Here is a 16,519-nt window from a genome sequence, read left to right as displayed (position 1 = left end):
CTGTGTCGAAACAGAAATAGTTATTTCAATTAGTTTGTATATTTCATCACTAGTATTGTAGGAAATACTAGAAATATTTAGTCATCAAAACTAAATTGTGTTGATATTTGTAAATCTGGTGATTGGAGCCCAACTGATACTGGATCAATGTATTGAAACTGAAATTCACTGGAAGTGTAATAATTTTAAATAACTATAAATAAAAAAACAAAACATAAATGGAATAATTTCTAAGTTTTCACATCATGTCATATACGCTGATACCGATATATATGTGATAGGCCAATATCGGCCAATAAAATCATTAAACCAATAAATTAGACGGGTTAGTTTCACTTATGATACTATTTACCAGCCTTTCTTTTTACTGGCACATACCATAGTGCTAAGATCTCAGTGTTGAATCAAAGTGGTGCAGTCATTTGCTGGTTTATTAGGTACAACCTGGTAAAGCTAATGCTGTTGAATACTGAACAGCAGTCAGCTGCTGATACAACTTTATGGCCATTTTGGAAGATGGTTGGACAAATGGATTTTTTCCAGTCTCTTGTCACAGTGGGATTTCTTCTTAATACTTATGCTTTCTCTTTCAGTTGTTTTATATATCTTTGATATTCCTTTATAATGTGTTATCTAATGTTATCTAATTAACTTTACATGTGTGACGCTATTGACAGTGTTAATTATTCATTAATTGTAGGAATGTAGAGTACTGCAGTCGGGAATATAAAGAATAATATACTGCAGAAGAACACTGCAGGTATTTATCATTATTATCATCATTATTATTAATTATTTATATTGTATAAATGAATGGATTTTTAAACTCAGCCCATAAACTTTCAAAATGATTGCAGGAAAATACAGTAAAAAAAACAAACATACATTTTGTCCTATCCAATTTTGCACTGACTTTCTAAAGTATTATAAATCTAGATAAAGAGAAATAAAGACATCTGGTAATGATAACAGGGCTTATTAAAGTAAAAGAACTTAACTTAAATGGCACTGATAAAATATGTTTCACAATGAATGGTCTGTTTCTCAACGACATATCGAACCTTTTGGTTTCTTAATGAGTCTGGTGGTGGCCTCCTGTCCTCAGATGGTCCTGGCTGTTTCAGAATCCAAGAACAGACCAGAGATACCCGGGTGTTTATGGTCAGCGCCTCGGAGTCTTGAAACGCACTCCCTGTAGAGATTAGCCAATAAAAATAAGTTGTATCTTTGTCTTGCTTAAAAAGAAGTCATTCGATTTGATAATGTCAATATTGTATTACTGAATATGCCTGTATATTAACTTTACTTTATTTTATTGTTTTACAACTAACCATAAAATTGAATTGACACACACACACACAACAAATATGACAAAATTAGCAAGATAAGTCATATTAACACAACACAGACACAATATTTTATACCATTAAAGTAAATTATTTCTAAAAGCCTTTCTTTAAACATAATTCATCCATTAAGGTGTACACATATAAAAATAATATCTTTGAAGTTATTTATTTTTTTTTCCATTTCATTATTGAAAAAAGAAATGAACGTTGTGCCAGTACTTGTCATGCAAAAGCAAACACAGGAAATGTTTGAAACAGTCGAGATGTAATTTGTTGAAACTAGAACAGCCAGATGCCATGTGCTGAGCAAATACTTGAGCTCGAAACACAAACAACTGCAGACACAATACAACAGTTAATATGCCTCACAACCCTCACACCATGCAGCCAAACATTCAAATCTACTGAACTTTATTTTGGATTCTAGTGTCGATCGCAACATTTTTAAACATCTCAAACATACCAAAGACACTTCCGATTAATGTGACGGTGTAGCACATAAAAAACTGAAGAGCTAACACAAGCTGATACAGAATATGTACGATACTGTCAGAGAGTGTGGCATAAAAGAATAAACTTCAAGCAACTTAAAGTGAAACAAGGGGAACATTTTATTTTTAAGTGTCCATTTGTTCACCAGAAATTTTAATAAATGGGATGTAAAGCTTAAGAAACATTTCTCGGACGGGAAAACTCAAACTTTATACCCCTGCAATGGTGGAAATTCTCCATCAGCAACATCAAAAACTACAATGGTCCAAAATCCATCCTTTGATCACATAAAATAATAAAAACAGAAAGGAAAATCCTAATGTATTTTCTATCAACAATAGAGGAGAAGTTACTGTACTGAAAAACATTCCTGCTTGCGAACTCTTAACACTGTTTCGTCACAACTTATAAAAAAGATGTGACGAGAATAAAGTTTCCCTGGAAACTAGTGTTTTTCTCCACCCATCAACGATGTCATCGTCACCTGCAGGACTGAACATAATCCGCCTCAGAAAAGAGGGAGTGGAGGGGAGCTCAGCAATGACATTCACAAACCTGCTCACTGCTGCTAAACTTAATGGGAGCATCAGGAGCACATACAAAGCTCTATTGTGTACATTATTATTTCCGGATGTTGTTTAATGTGAAAACTGTTCCAGAAAAACATTTATAGACGTATTATTAAGTTTTATAGGCTGAGATGGAAATAACCAGCTGTCATTTATAATTTTAGTGGACTAAAGGTGTATTAAACTATATGCAACTACATGTACTAATACAAACAACTGCACCACACTGGAGCCTGAGTAAACAGCAGCAGCAGCAGCAGCTCCGCTCTGCTTCAGTCACCCACTTTGTAAATGTTTGAAGGTGTTTAAAGGTGTTGGACGTGTATTGCACGGCAAGTTTTTTTTATTATATCATAAAGATAAATACATGACCTGCATGAAGCTAAAGAGTTGCCACACTGTGTTAGAATAACTTAACTGTTCACAGCACATAGGTAAACCCACTCTCATGTACTGAAGGAGTTAGTGTCAGTTAAATCAGTTAAATACACGTATAAATAATGATTTTCTTAAATTATTTGTTGTATAATGTGAGATAAAAGGAAGCTTTTCCTTCGTTTGTTCCTTTCATCTCAATAAGAGCTCTAAGGCCACTTTATCAGGTACACATGCGCAATCTAATGTACTTCGATAAAACAGCTCTGCCACACATCTGTATTTACTCACAATGTCCAGTTTTAGGGGACATTGTTGGAAACATGTAAATTATATCAGGCTCTAAACGTGGAGTTTTTCCTATTTACACACATTAGGATAGAAACGTACAGCACATACCTCTGACGATAATGCAGTTCAGAACAACAACAGCACTACGACCTCAGTGTTGAACCACATCATTGACTTAGCAGTTAATTGATAGTGATATAATAGTGTAAACAAGTGTAAACTACTAATATAACATGGAGTCACTGCACCCAGGTTCACATCCAAGTGAACGGAAAGAGACAAGAGCATTGATAAAGAACCAGACTGATAAGAGTATGATATAAAAAAAATAAAACAAAGTTTTTATACTTAAACACCCCGGCAGCTGACTGTCGGACAAGGACTATGGGAGGAGTAGAAAATTGCAGGGACATAGTACTTTTTTTTTTGCAGGTTACATTGCAGTACGAGGTTTGCGTCATGTGTCATTCTTGAAGCCACCTCATTAGTAAAAACACAGGAGTGAATGAGGCAATGCAGTATCAGCGATGCAAGTGTTACGCAACAGTTTTTGTAGCTGTGGAACTGTGGAAAATTCTTGGCGGATTGTCTTTATGTCAACAGCTCCGACACAGTTGAGACTTGTCGAAAGCCTTAACAGTGACACACAGGTCAAACTTTATTTGCACAAATGTGGTGAAAGATCAGTGAGGAATGTCTGCTTTCCCTTTTTATCAGAAGGGAATCGGCTTAAGAGATCAGCACTTTTTGACTTTTTGTTTTCCAGTTCAACTTCTCCCACTCAGAGGAAAGTAGGCTGCAGTTTAAAGTTTGAATTAAACAACTTTTTCCCTCACAAAACTGACCATTTAAAAAAGTAAAAACTAAATAAAAGAAACAACAATCAGGAAGGAAGTCAACTCTTACCTGAGTGTCCTGGAATGAAGTTCTCACTCTTTGCACTGGGTCTCAGCTGCGATGTGAGAGAGACATTGTGAGTCTGCTCCCAACTGATGCTCCCAACATCTCAGAGGTGCTCCCAGCTCTCAGGTCAGATATACAGCAGTTCCAGCTAAGGCCCGCCCCTCCCAAGGAACAGCCTCCTCTTCTCTCTCTGAGGACTGTGAAGGAGTAACGGCACCCGAGAGACCTCTGCACTGACTGCAGGATGCCGGACATTCCTGCAGACTTCCTCAAAGCGCTTCCATTGTGCTCTGAAACAATAACAGAGAGCAAATTCAGACTTTCCAACTGGACTATAGGTGAGATTCATTAAAGATAAAAGCAAAGATGTTGGGTGTTAAACCTTTTTTTATTTTTTTTTATTGGTGTAAAGTGAATGTTTAATACTGAAAGTGAGTAGTGGTGCAGACTCTCATCTCACTTATCTAATCAGGTTGTGACAGGCGGAGCCGGACGCACTGTGATTGTCTTTCCTCAGATTTGGCAGGTTTTCAGTTGTGAGCAGCAGAGACCTGACGGGTCAGAGACACATTAACAATAATAATAAAAAAAAAACTAAAAAAAACTGACGTCACAAAACAGACAAGCTGCACGGAAAACATCTGTTACATCAGCGGCTTAAACCAACAAAGACATTAGTCAGGTTATGATGACATTACTAATGTCTCATGCGAAATGTGGAAACAGTTTGGAAACCAGGTGAACACTACAGGTGGTAAACAAATTCCTCTAAATCATGTGTGAGAACAATTAAAGTAGTGCCTTAAAAGGACTGAAGAAGTCTGTTTTTTTTTTTTTTTTTAACATGAATGCTTTAAAATTGTTTGTAAAATTGACACATTATCTGATTCAGCATCTATAAGTCACGTTTTCTGAGCTGTGATTGTGTTTTTAAGAAATAAAATATAAGACGTTTTCTGTGGAAAATGTACAGTAAATGGAATCTGCAACTTTATTGTACAGTAAACTGCATTATATGTAGTTAATCATTGAAAATAAAACAATAAAATAAAGATGTGTCTCAGTTGTAAAAAAAACAACAACCCGCAAATACTAAAGAAAATAATAATAATAAAAAAAATGTAACTGTCAGAACACGGTTTGCCAAGTTTTATATTAAATTAACACTTAACATCAAAAGATTTAATAGATAACTGTCATAACCTTTTTATTTATTACCTAACAAATGTTTGTCAAGCCAAGAAAAAACAAATAAATAGATATTAAACAGTCAAGTGTCAATCAGGTGTTGGAGCCCAAGACCCAAAACCTGCTTTCTCATGTTTATCATTCACCATTTTCAAATTGACAGTGCTGTGATGAAAGTCGGGTGTGGTGTCCCCGAGCTTCTGAGGATGAACGGACGAGTGAGAAAAATACCTAAAATGGGAGGTTTTAATAACAAGTAGGAACAGACTTCAAACGGTGAAATACAATAATAATGAGTCAATGAAGCTGCAGGCCCGTTTCTACGAGGAGGGCACACAGAATATGTTTTGGGAAGTTTGATGGACAGGAATACATTTTTCTGAAAAAATGATATGCAGCTCGGTGACTCGAACATAAAGGTAATACATGAGAAGCACAAACCGGAGCTTGGTTTCCTTTTTTTCATGTTTGAAAATCATCTTTGGTTTCTGTGTTGCGTATTGTCTGTGTTGTTAGGTTAGGTTAGGTTAGGTAGTTACTTTATTAATCCCCAAGGGGAATTTTTTTTACCACAGCAGCATAAATTGTTCTCAGCTGAAAGTAATCAGTCCCTTTCTAGTTATTGGCAGAATGCAGAACACCTGTGAACTCTGGTGGGAGAAACTCAGCCTCTTGGGAATTGCAGCTCTTGACTGACAGAGTGCTTAAAATACTGCATGGATCTAAGTGTGCGGGTATCTCAGGTATGTAGTTTGCAAAGACTCAGCTTGTGCGGGTATTTCAGGTATCTAGTTTGCAAAGGCTCAGCTTGGTGGAGCGGTGGTATTTCTGCATCATGTTGGGGTTTGAAAGGCTGCGGGGCAGTAAAGCCGAAATAATGAACAATGAGGAGGTGTCTGGTTCGCCCATCATCTATAACTCTCGACATTCACACCAACTTCGTGCCGCTGCTGGCCACCTGCGTGAAGGTGAGACATGCTGGATGTTGTGCATCTCTTTCGAGCCTCCCTCCCTGGAAAAATGACTTTGACGCCTCCACCCCGCTTTCCAGTGTGGCCGTTCAGAACCTCTCCAAATAACTGGGTTGACAGCAGGTCTTGAGAACTAATTCTGAGAGATCGTAATAGCCCAGCCTTTTCTGTATGTTTGTTACGACGAGAGTCTCTGTCCCATTATGCATTTATCATTCGATGCGTTGTTATTGTTAAAATACGGATCTGAGCTTTAAATTGAAATTGCGCACAAACAGTGAAATCTGACATGTTTATTGGTGACTTCACCAGAGGGATCGTGCACAGAAGCTCTTCGGTGTCAGAGGCCTTCTTGCTCACGCTCACAAGTCTGAACTCGGTCCCTTAAAGGCCAACACACTCCCAGAACTTTTGTTCTGACAGTTTGAGATCTTTAACGGTAACGTATTAAGTTGAAAACCGCACCTTCCCGCAGCAAGAGTGCAAATAGTGTGAAAGTGAAAGTTTTATGGTCAGAGAAAGCGCTCCTAAAAACACAAGGAAAGCCCTAAATACTGGTTCCATAAAGAGGCAAAAAAAAAAAAATCTACTGCACTACTTAAAAAACACCAAATGAACACACGAACTTTGATTATTATCCACATGATATTATTTATAGAAACTAAAACTCATTTCATTTGATTTGCCAAACCGTCGTCATACAGCTTTCATCACCCACTTGTGTGAGACAGATTTCTTCCTCTTTCTCTTTCCCTTGTTGACCGCCCTGCAGGATATTACTCAGCTCTTTCCCACTCAGCCTGAAACTAAAACACAGAGCCAGGACTTTAAAAAAAAAAAAAAAAAAGTTTCCAATTGTCTGCTTAGGTCAGTACTTTACTGCTCCGAGACCCCCGACCGCCTCCCGTTGGCAGTCTGTCCACGTATAAGTGGAAGCATCTGAGATAATGTGTTTTTGTTTTGATTTTTTTTTTTTTTTCAAACCATAAAGACTCTTTCTACATTGCCTCCATAACATCCTGCTCTCTTTACCCTCCACTCCCAGTGCATTCATGCAAACCAAATCGCCTACCCAAAAGAGATGTGAGATACGATGGAGAAAAGGCAGCTTCAGAAAAATGCCACATCACAACTTTTAAGGGCTGAAACTAATCAGAACAGTTATATATAAATAACACGAATTGACGTATTGGATTTCTGAACGCCTCACTAAGTTTAGTCATCACTGCTAAATGCTGAATACGAACCTGAACACCACTCTGACATTGACCTTAAAACTAATATCGAAACGCTCAAACTGCCTTTTAAAATGTGAAAATGATCCTCACAATGCATCAACACACATGCCTGGACAGACTATAATCAGCCATGTGTGACATGGCATGACAGCAGTGTTTAACATCAACCCAACAGTTTCTTGCTGTTAATTAAATGTTTTATCTTCGACTGAAGGGATTTTCTGTTAACAGTTGGAACGAAGTCTAATCCGAGTTCATAAACAACTTGTTGTAAGTTCTGCATTCCTCGACTGCACTGGACTGGTTTTATCAGCCGGTCTGTTATCTCAGACACACCCAGCTTTTCTCTGTGAATGCACAGACAGCAGACAAAAGTCCTGACACCTTTTTTTTTTTTTTTGTTCCTCCTGGCTGGGGCCTCCTTACAGAGAGCCTTTTGTTCACAGCTGAATTACACATGTCAAAAGGGTTTAACTGGAGAACAATGAATGCAACATTTTTTTGTTCACCCTCAGGCTGTTTTCTTATCTTTCAATAAGGGTGGTCGAAACTTCTTATTAATGATTAGTAATGCAGTGGCTTACTACAGCAACAGTTTGGGAAGATGGTTCATTCATTTTCTTGGCAAAAATGAGAAGATCGACACCTGTCTAATCGCTCATGAGGTTACAGTTGGCAACAACAGCTGGAAACAGCTTGCATGGTTCTGTCTGTCTGCCTCAACTTGTTCGCATCCTGAGGGAACTTCGAATGGTTTGTCAGTAATTTAAATCATGTCTGAACATAAGAGATATAAAATAAACAGTGGATGAAATGACAGATGTGCGTTATAAAATCGTTATAAAAGCATTTCTTTTAAGGCATCTGTGCAATGTTGACATAACTTACTGAAGTTACTTATAAGTCCTTTAGCCTACAGGATCTATGTAACCTTACTTTTTATTTGTTACTTTTTAAAACTCAAACCATGATCTTTTCCTGATACTAAACCTAACGCACTTTACTTTTGTCGCAGAGGCGAGACAAAACGTGACAGTCACGTTGTCCTCTAGTGGACTGACGGGTGTATTACACCGTGGGTGTGATACTGGATTGAAAGGAGACATGTTAATCAAAGAGCTGGCAGATGAATATTGTCGCCTTCAGGGAAAGTCTGCAGGAATTTAGTTTTGCTCCCGAGGAGTCGAAAACCACAGAAAAAAAAAATCCTCCCCGACTTTGACAATCCATCATGTTTGATAAGATTGTCAGCAGCGCTGCAGGAAAATTCTCACTCTGAAAAGCATTGCGCAAGAGCAGCTGTTGACAGATGGAGGTGGAGTACACAGGAATAGTCAAGTCCAACATGCTTATGTAAAAGAGTGCATGCTTTATGTAATGACTGAAAATATAGCTTTTAGGTGAATTATTTGTTATCTAATAGTGCCTTTTTTTTTTTTTTGTCCTTCAGTGTTTAATACGTTATACTATGTTATGTTCTGTTTGTTGCTGTGTATTGAAAAGTTCTGTAAAAAATAATGAACGTCATCGTTATATTTATGGCTGTATCACCCCTTTGGATATGAAGGGGTGGTTGAAATAATGTCACATATGTCTGTGACATCAATAGTCTTATATGACACAATACTGAAAAATAATATCGCAGCAAGCCACTCGGGACGGAGACCTCGAACCGCGTCCCTACAGGCTGTTGAAGGTGACGGAGAAAGTCAAGTTACACTACAATACTTTCCAAAAAAATTTGAACGACACAATATGGCAAATTCTGAATCTACGTTACGTTTAGTTAACTGCCTCATAAAAATACAGTAGAAAATGTGTTTTATAAGAAGAATACAAGCGGCAACCAATAGCGGCGTCCGTCATTGGTTGCTCGAGTTCAGATTTCAGCCGTGCCATCTTTGGAGCCAGAGGTGACCATATTTGGACGAGGGGGATCTGACAGCCCAAGGACACAGGCCTGTCAATCAAAACAGACACCCCCCCCCCCCCCCCCCCCCCCCCAAAGATTTCACTTTTTGAGGCCGAGGAGGGATTATTTTCAGATGGACCACCAGAGAGGAGTCCATGGAGCTGAAGGCTTTTTGGAGCCGACCACCAGTGGCCATCGGTGGTATTGCAGTTTAAGGCACTTCTGCACTGGCCTCACCATATATATATATAGTCTACGTTAAAATACAGTGTCTGTGAGTCATATAATTTGATTTGCAAATATATAAATATGCATTACTTATTTTTCAGAATTTATGAAAGAAAAAAATGATTATTGTTCCCAACTCATTGATTTTTAAAAAAAATATAATTTAGCTGCCAGCACAATAATTGTTACTCTTATTTCAGAAGCATTAAACACTTTATTTGCATATTTTTACTGCAGTTCTTTTAAAAAAAAAAAAAAAAACTAAAAAAAACAAACTGGAACAGCCTGGATGAGCATGTTCACCTCTGCTCACTACTAATCAAAACACATCTGACTTCCCTTCCACGGATCAACGACCAGCACAGAAGCTTTCAGACAGGCAAAGTGTCAAATATCATGTGTATCACCTCAGAGCAGATTACAGGGAAGAAGTCTCCACATGAGGCGTCTTGTCCTTGGTCGAACAAGCCCGCTATTGTTCTGAAGAAATGTCATGTATTTTATCAGGTTTTTTGGAAGTCACAAAGAAATTATTGCTGCTCCACCTAATTGGGTGTAATGATTATGACTTTCCTTTTCACAGGGGATTTTCCCACCTTCATAATTGACTTTGTGTGTTTTACTGAGTTCAAAGTGCCATAAAACTTTTTAATTTCCGTGGAACTTTGCGTGGGCTGTCATTTTAAACGACGTCTGAACATGTTGGGATTTCTGCGTTGATGATTGAGGGTTTGTTTGAGAATTTGAAAGAATAGTATTTCCTTGAAATGCATGTGAACATTGATCTTTGGCTCGACTTCAAATAAAAAAATCAAATCAAATCAAAAAAGAACTGAGGAGAGACGCCGATCGATTCCAGCGAAAGAAGGGGAGGGCGAAACGACGCTGTAGATTTATGACAGCTTGCCCAACTTTTTTATGACTCCAATTATTGCCATTAGTGCTGGAATTAGTTCAGACACCCTTCACAAATTACAAGGTATAACTATACCTTACAATAATATAATAATACAAGGTAATAATTATGTACAACATACATATGTTGAACAGATAAGAGCCTGGAGTACTTTCAAGCTTCCACAGCTGTCAGTACATTCATCAGTGATGGAACAAGAAAAAATGTGTACAAATTTACATTTCTTTGATTTCTGCTATTTTATACTTTTACTCCACTCAATTAACTTTAGTGGAAATAATCTGACTCCATTACGTAACAGCTAAAGTTACAAATCAGTGACACGGCAGTTTTTGTGGGACGATTTGACGATGTTGCTATTTTCTGATGTTGTTTAGCAGCAAGACGTACATGAACAGTTAACACGGGTACGGCAATAAAGCTTGGAAAATATATTTTTCATCTTGAAACTTCTGAATTCAAAACCTAAAATGAGCATATATTACAAATGTGAGGTCACTTCTGTGCAATATCAACTTACAATAACCGGATTTCTTTTATATTTACGTGTAGGTTGTTTGATGTCAGGTACAATTTAATACCAAGACAGGCAACACTGAACATCAAAACCTCAATGCAACAAAAAAGCGAGTACACGTCCAATTCCCAATTAGAGTAAATTACATGATGGTTCGTGTCCGATGTAACGCGGCACCACGAGGCGAGAACGAGTCTGAACAGGTGGGAAAGCAGTTTGTGAGACTTCACACTGATGACAGAAGGTAGAAGTGGCCCGTCTTTGAAAAAAATAACGACATGCACAACTTGCTATTTACGCATTAAAAAAAACCGATGAGGAGGTTCTTCTGACTCAGCACAAGGATTAAATTTTCCCAATATAGAATAATAGAAGTCTGATGAATGCAGACTCCCGTTCAACTTCGCGCAAAGTCAGCATTACTCATAAAGGTGTAGTTCACTGAAGTCACTCCTTTTGATTAGTTTTCTGGAGGTCCATCTGAAAATAATCCCGTCATTAATTAGACAATAGGCCTCGAGAAACCGTGTTTGGGGGGGGCGTGTCTGTTTGATTGACAGGCCTGCGGTGCAGTCAGGTTTGCTATAGGTGGACGGTTGTTGTGTCGGCTGATGGAGTCGGCTCCACCGCCAGCTCGTCCAAATACGGTCGCACTTCTGGCTGCAAAATAGCAAGATGGCGACAAATGAAATGCCAAACTCGATCGTTAATATCTACATTTCCCAAACCAATGGGTGACGTCACGGTTGGTTTTGGTGGCGTTAAAGCGCGCAACATAAACGATATGTCGGTTAAAGCCGACTTTCCGGCGGTTTCAAACTGAACCGGAGGTCTACGCACGCTAGGATGCAATAACTGAAAATCCATCCTCAGATCCACAATGCGATCCATACATTCACACCGTTAAAATACTGCTCACTTGATAAAGCAATCGCGTTTACAAATCCAACCGTACGAGAATATAACAACAACCACGGCTGCATAACGAGTACTTTTACTTTCCATGCAGTAAGTACATCTGGCAGACAGGCAGCTTCTTCCACCGCTGATGTTTGGTCTCCAAAAGACAGACTCGATGACGAAAGCTGTGGACTTTCTTAACCTCCACAAGAATAAAGCCGAGTAGAGTACAAACAGAAGCTTCAGCCACCGGTAAAATCCCCAAAACAGTTCATCTAAGCTGCTTATGTGTTCCCTGCTACGGATGCCAACCTTACGTAACTGGGCGTCTCTTTGAAGTTATGAATTTCCTCTGTACTTACTGTTCGTAGGAGGCAGACCAACTTGTGGTCCGTTTCTCTTGTGCTTTATTCAAACTGGGACTAAATACAGAACAAAGGCATACAGACCGGCTTTTGTTGTCTTTACAAGTCATAATGAGTTCATTATGGGAAATATAAATCTCATAGCGTTCATTTGGCCGAGGTGTTGGAGTTTTAGCCTCCAGAGGACATCAGACCCGTCGGATCTTTTTTGTGTTAATCACATTATACGTTTTTCTTTTAATTTTTTTTTTTTTACCTGGAATCTGAACATGTTTTTGAGGTGGTGAAAATTTTTGATTGCACGCTTCCAGGAGAAGAATTTAAATAGCGTTGGACTTTGGAACTCCTTTATACAAACACGGCTGTTGACTGACTGTTTGGGGAAAGGTTATTGAGTTATTGATCCCACTGAAGTCCATTGTAAATAAAGAGATCAGAGAGAAAAACAGACAGATATAGACGCAGTGATTTATTTGGGTGACATATTCTCAGGAAATCTTACAACACTCGCGTCTTGGCAGCTGCTCTCGGTGAACTGAGTGAACTGCTCTGAAGTCACCGATGCCAACGTTAATCGGTTGTGGTTAAACACACCGCCGGCGGGACGGGGGAGTCTCGCGGCACGCCTCCTCTGGGAATCCTTCGCGAAGACGCAACGCCGACGCGACAGATAATCAGAGCGGGGTCAGCGTGAGACGCAGGACACTTGGAGTTTATTTTTTAATTAGTGTTTCGCCGTTAGCGACACCGCCCGCGTCTGTTTTAATAACCGGGTCAGTGACTCGCCGCAGGAAAGCTGCTGATCTTTTGGGTGTGAGAAACATCACCGTGGAGATAATTGATGTTATTGTTTAAACGGAGTATTTATGTATTCAGGTTGTCCGTCCGTCCGTCCCTTTCTCGGGGACGTCTAGCGGGAATCCAAGTCGCTTGGACTGAGGATGAGCTGATGAGACTTTGGCGGTCAAAGGTCAAAGATCACTGTCACTCCCCCCCTCCCAAAAAAAAATAACAAAAAAAATAAAATGAGCCATGCTCTGAATCACGTACTTTTTCTTTCTGTATTAAATAGTCAAGAATTCATGCTCTGATTATGACAAAACTTCACTCAAATGTCTTATAGGATAAAAAAAAAGATGATATTTTATATGCAAAAGGTCAAAGGTCAAATTCACCGTGACAATATAACGTCCTCCAAGAACACTTTTCTGCCCACTATTTAACACCACGAACTCTAGAGATTGTGACCATATTTAATATTTGGTAACACTAATCTTGGGTGTCCCATCTACTTATGAATGTCCTTCAAAATCATCAGTGGAGAGACGTGGATGAAAACTGCAACTTGACTAGTTGGGAGGAGAAAAACAAACCATTGGACAGTAGTTCTAGTTTTCTCACCATGTTTAACAGTCGTCCGGAGGTTTTGGACCCGTCGCCAGTCATCACGTGTGTTTTGAGCTGCAGGGGAGGTCACCGGGGAAAATCTGAGAGGTCGGACCACATCCGGCTGTTTTAACACCTCGGTTTAAACTATGAGTGATGGGAGTGACGGAGTGACTGCTGAGTGGACAAATCAACAACCTAAAAAAAAAAACCTGACTGAGATCAGAAACAAAATTGAAAAAAAAAAAAAAAAAAAATCATAATAGTTTCAAACCTGCCAAGAGTGGAAACGTCAAATATAAAACACAATGTAGGAGAGGGAAAAAAACAACAACAGCATGAACATACAGGTCTGGAAATACTCTAATAATCTGACCTGAGCATGACAAACAATATCCGCTTGCACTGTTATTGTCTTTGTAACAACAGATTCAGAAAAAAAAAAAAGAGAGAAAGTGATCGATTTGATCTGAAAAACAACAAGTCAAATCCTCCCTCGAAGTGAAATCTTTTATTTACCAAAACGTTTTATAAAAAATAAGAGTCAACGGTCTCTCGACACAACTTGAAACAACAAAACATTTAAGGTGAAACTGAAGACAGCTCAAGAACTGAAAGCTCATCTTACAATAGTCCTGTTGAGGATTTTTGTTTTTTGTTTTTATTTTTAAGTGTGCCGTGACACCAGCTCCTCCGGAGACGTCTCTGGGAGTGGAGGTGGGTGGAGGGTGATGTAGACCCGCCTGCAATCCTGACACAAACACGAGGGACATGAGTCTGGATATTAAGTTCAATTCGCGATCAAAACATCGTGGAGACGTGAAGGTGTCGACATTCAGAACAGCAGCTTGTTTTCACTACAGTTAGTTAGAGAGTTGTAGAAAGAGGAGACACTTACAGCTGCTGGCTCCTGTGGAAGAGGCTGGTGCACCGCCCCCTGCTGGTAAACTGGGAACATTACTGGGCCATAATCGTTGTATAAGGCGGCAGGTAGAGGGAGGAACCACGGCCAGAAGTCCGGGGGTGGAGGTGGGTGGTGCTGACCTGTCATCCCAAATGGATAGTGAATAACAGAGGGATGTGGAAGCTCATCATGAGCTAATCAAATATTTTACATTTACACAGTTTGTTATGAGGTTTCTCAACCGTCTGTCAACGTTGAAGCCAAAATCCACTCGAAAATGTAAAAAATAAATAATAACACACAACTTTTGAGCTGCAACTGAGTTATTGTCACTATTGAGTAATTTCCCAATTATTTTCTTTGTTTATGACGTGAAAATGTGAAAAATAACCATCAGAATTCAGCAGTTTCTCATTATATAAAACAGAAAAAAGAAGCAAAATTTAACAATTGATAATCTAATTGATTATTAAACATTTTTCCTTCACTGCAGTGATCTATTAAGTGTGGATTTATCTATTATTTAACGTAAAATGTATTTTACTGGCCCTACACCCCCCCCCCCCCCAAAAAAAGCCCATAATTTTGGTGATTCAAATAGGGATATTTCTTTTGGATTTGGTTGTATAAGAGTATAATTTATGTTCATAAAATTACAATACATATGGATGACCTTAATAATAATCCTGGTAAACTTCAGTGGTACATTTCCCTCCTAATTCAATTATTGAAGAAGTTTTAATACAAGTTTGACAGTTGTCACGTTATTGTCCAGTTTAAAACATATGTTCAAAAAGTAATCAAATATAATAAGGTACATGGCTTTGAAGAAATGATTAGAATAAACTAATAATTATATTTTTAATAGAGTAATCTGTCCCCTATTAGGCTACGTTAAAAAAAATAAAAAAAACTTCACAATGCTGTCTAATTTAATTATTACATCCACATTAAGATTATTAGAAATTCCACGAGTAAATATTTCATGAAAAAAAACAATCAATCATTCAATTTAATCACAATAACGAAATCCAGGTATTTGGTCAGAAATACTGATATTTAGGCCTCATTTTAGTCCATATTGTCCTGGTTCACAGCTGCCTGTTGCTACATCGATTAAAATTAAACAAAAAAACACCAAGTCTGATTTAAGAAAAAGGTTAAAAACTGAGGTTAATTCTGCTAAATGAAGCAAAAATTTTAGTCTTTTGCATTTTAATTTTTTTTTTATATTTGTTGTTGCTCCCGAGCTTCATTATCTGTTAGTGACATTTTTAAAAGTTAGCTTCACAATTCTTCTGTTTTAATTGTAAATGTTCATCAAACAGCTTCCTCAGAGGACCTTTAACCAAACTCCACATTTTAAACTCTTTATAATCAACTTACTGAAAGCTGGAGATGAAGTGAAGTTGGCCTCCGGCCGTCCTGCCGCCTCCGGCCGCCCTGCCGCCTCCGGCCGCCTCCGGAGATCGACGGCCTCGGTGGCGGGAGCCGGGTCTCCCTCCGGGGTCCGGGTGCCGGAGGTCACTTTCGGCCCCTTTTTGCCGGTAATCCGTTTCCTCTGGAGCCCCGTGATCCGAGTCCGCTCAGTGACGAGGCCGCACTTCCAGCACTCGCACCGGACAAACGGGCAGCTCTTGGTGTGGCCCTTCAGCGGGATGATGACGCCGTGGTTTCGGCACCGGGAGCACTTCGGCTGCCGCGGTCGCTCCGCCGGTTGATCTTTGGATGAAGACATGATCTTTCACCGGGAAGCTGCTCGTCAGTAAAAAAAAAAAAAAAAAAAAAGTCCGTTATTCCGGCTGAGGCTGGAGCCAGGTGTCCGTGTCTGAATCAACTCAGGGGGTCTCAGACATCTGACCTCATCTGAACTTTGTTTTAAAGAACAACAACAAAAAAAATGAAAAAAAAAAAAAAAAACAAGAAGAGAAAATGTATCATTTTCTGGCGTGGGAATATGAAGTTGACACGATCCCAAAGACCGGTGACCAATCAGGAGCCAGCTGCCATTAAGG

General features: G+C 39.0%; 2 protein-coding genes across 2 annotated transcripts in view; both read right to left on the bottom strand.

Moving 5' to 3' along the window:
- The window catches only part of eppk1 (epiplakin 1), a 33,485-nt gene extending 29,418 nt beyond the window's left edge, over nucleotides 1–4,067 (bottom strand). The window contains exons 1-2 of the mRNA XM_069176253.1: nucleotides 3,983–4,067; nucleotides 1,062–1,192 (exon numbers count right to left, since the gene is read on the bottom strand). The gene's annotated coding sequence lies outside the window, so the exon portion shown is untranslated. The remainder of the gene's footprint in view (nucleotides 1–1,061; nucleotides 1,193–3,982) is intronic.
- A 10,081-nt stretch (nucleotides 4,068–14,148) lies between these two features.
- On the bottom strand, nucleotides 14,149–16,353 carry LOC138214551 (doublesex- and mab-3-related transcription factor 1-like). The gene is made up of 3 exons (XM_069176275.1): nucleotides 15,891–16,353; nucleotides 14,499–14,644; nucleotides 14,149–14,351 (listed from the first exon to the last, which is right to left on the bottom strand). The coding sequence occupies exons 1-3, from the start codon at nucleotides 16,240–16,242 to the stop codon at nucleotides 14,268–14,270; spliced, it is 582 nt and encodes a 193-aa protein (XP_069032376.1). The 5' UTR covers nucleotides 16,243–16,353; the 3' UTR covers nucleotides 14,149–14,267.
- Between the last annotated feature and the right edge of the window lie 166 nt (nucleotides 16,354–16,519).

Source organism: Embiotoca jacksoni, unplaced genomic scaffold (genome assembly GCF_022577435.1).
Source record: "Embiotoca jacksoni isolate LCO1_2020_lvr unplaced genomic scaffold, fEmbJac1.0.p SCAF_7, whole genome shotgun sequence".
Taxonomy (NCBI): Eukaryota; Metazoa; Chordata; class Actinopteri; family Embiotocidae; genus Embiotoca; species Embiotoca jacksoni.
Note: the sequence above shows the minus strand (reverse complement) of the source record. Positions and strands in the feature narration are given on the sequence as shown.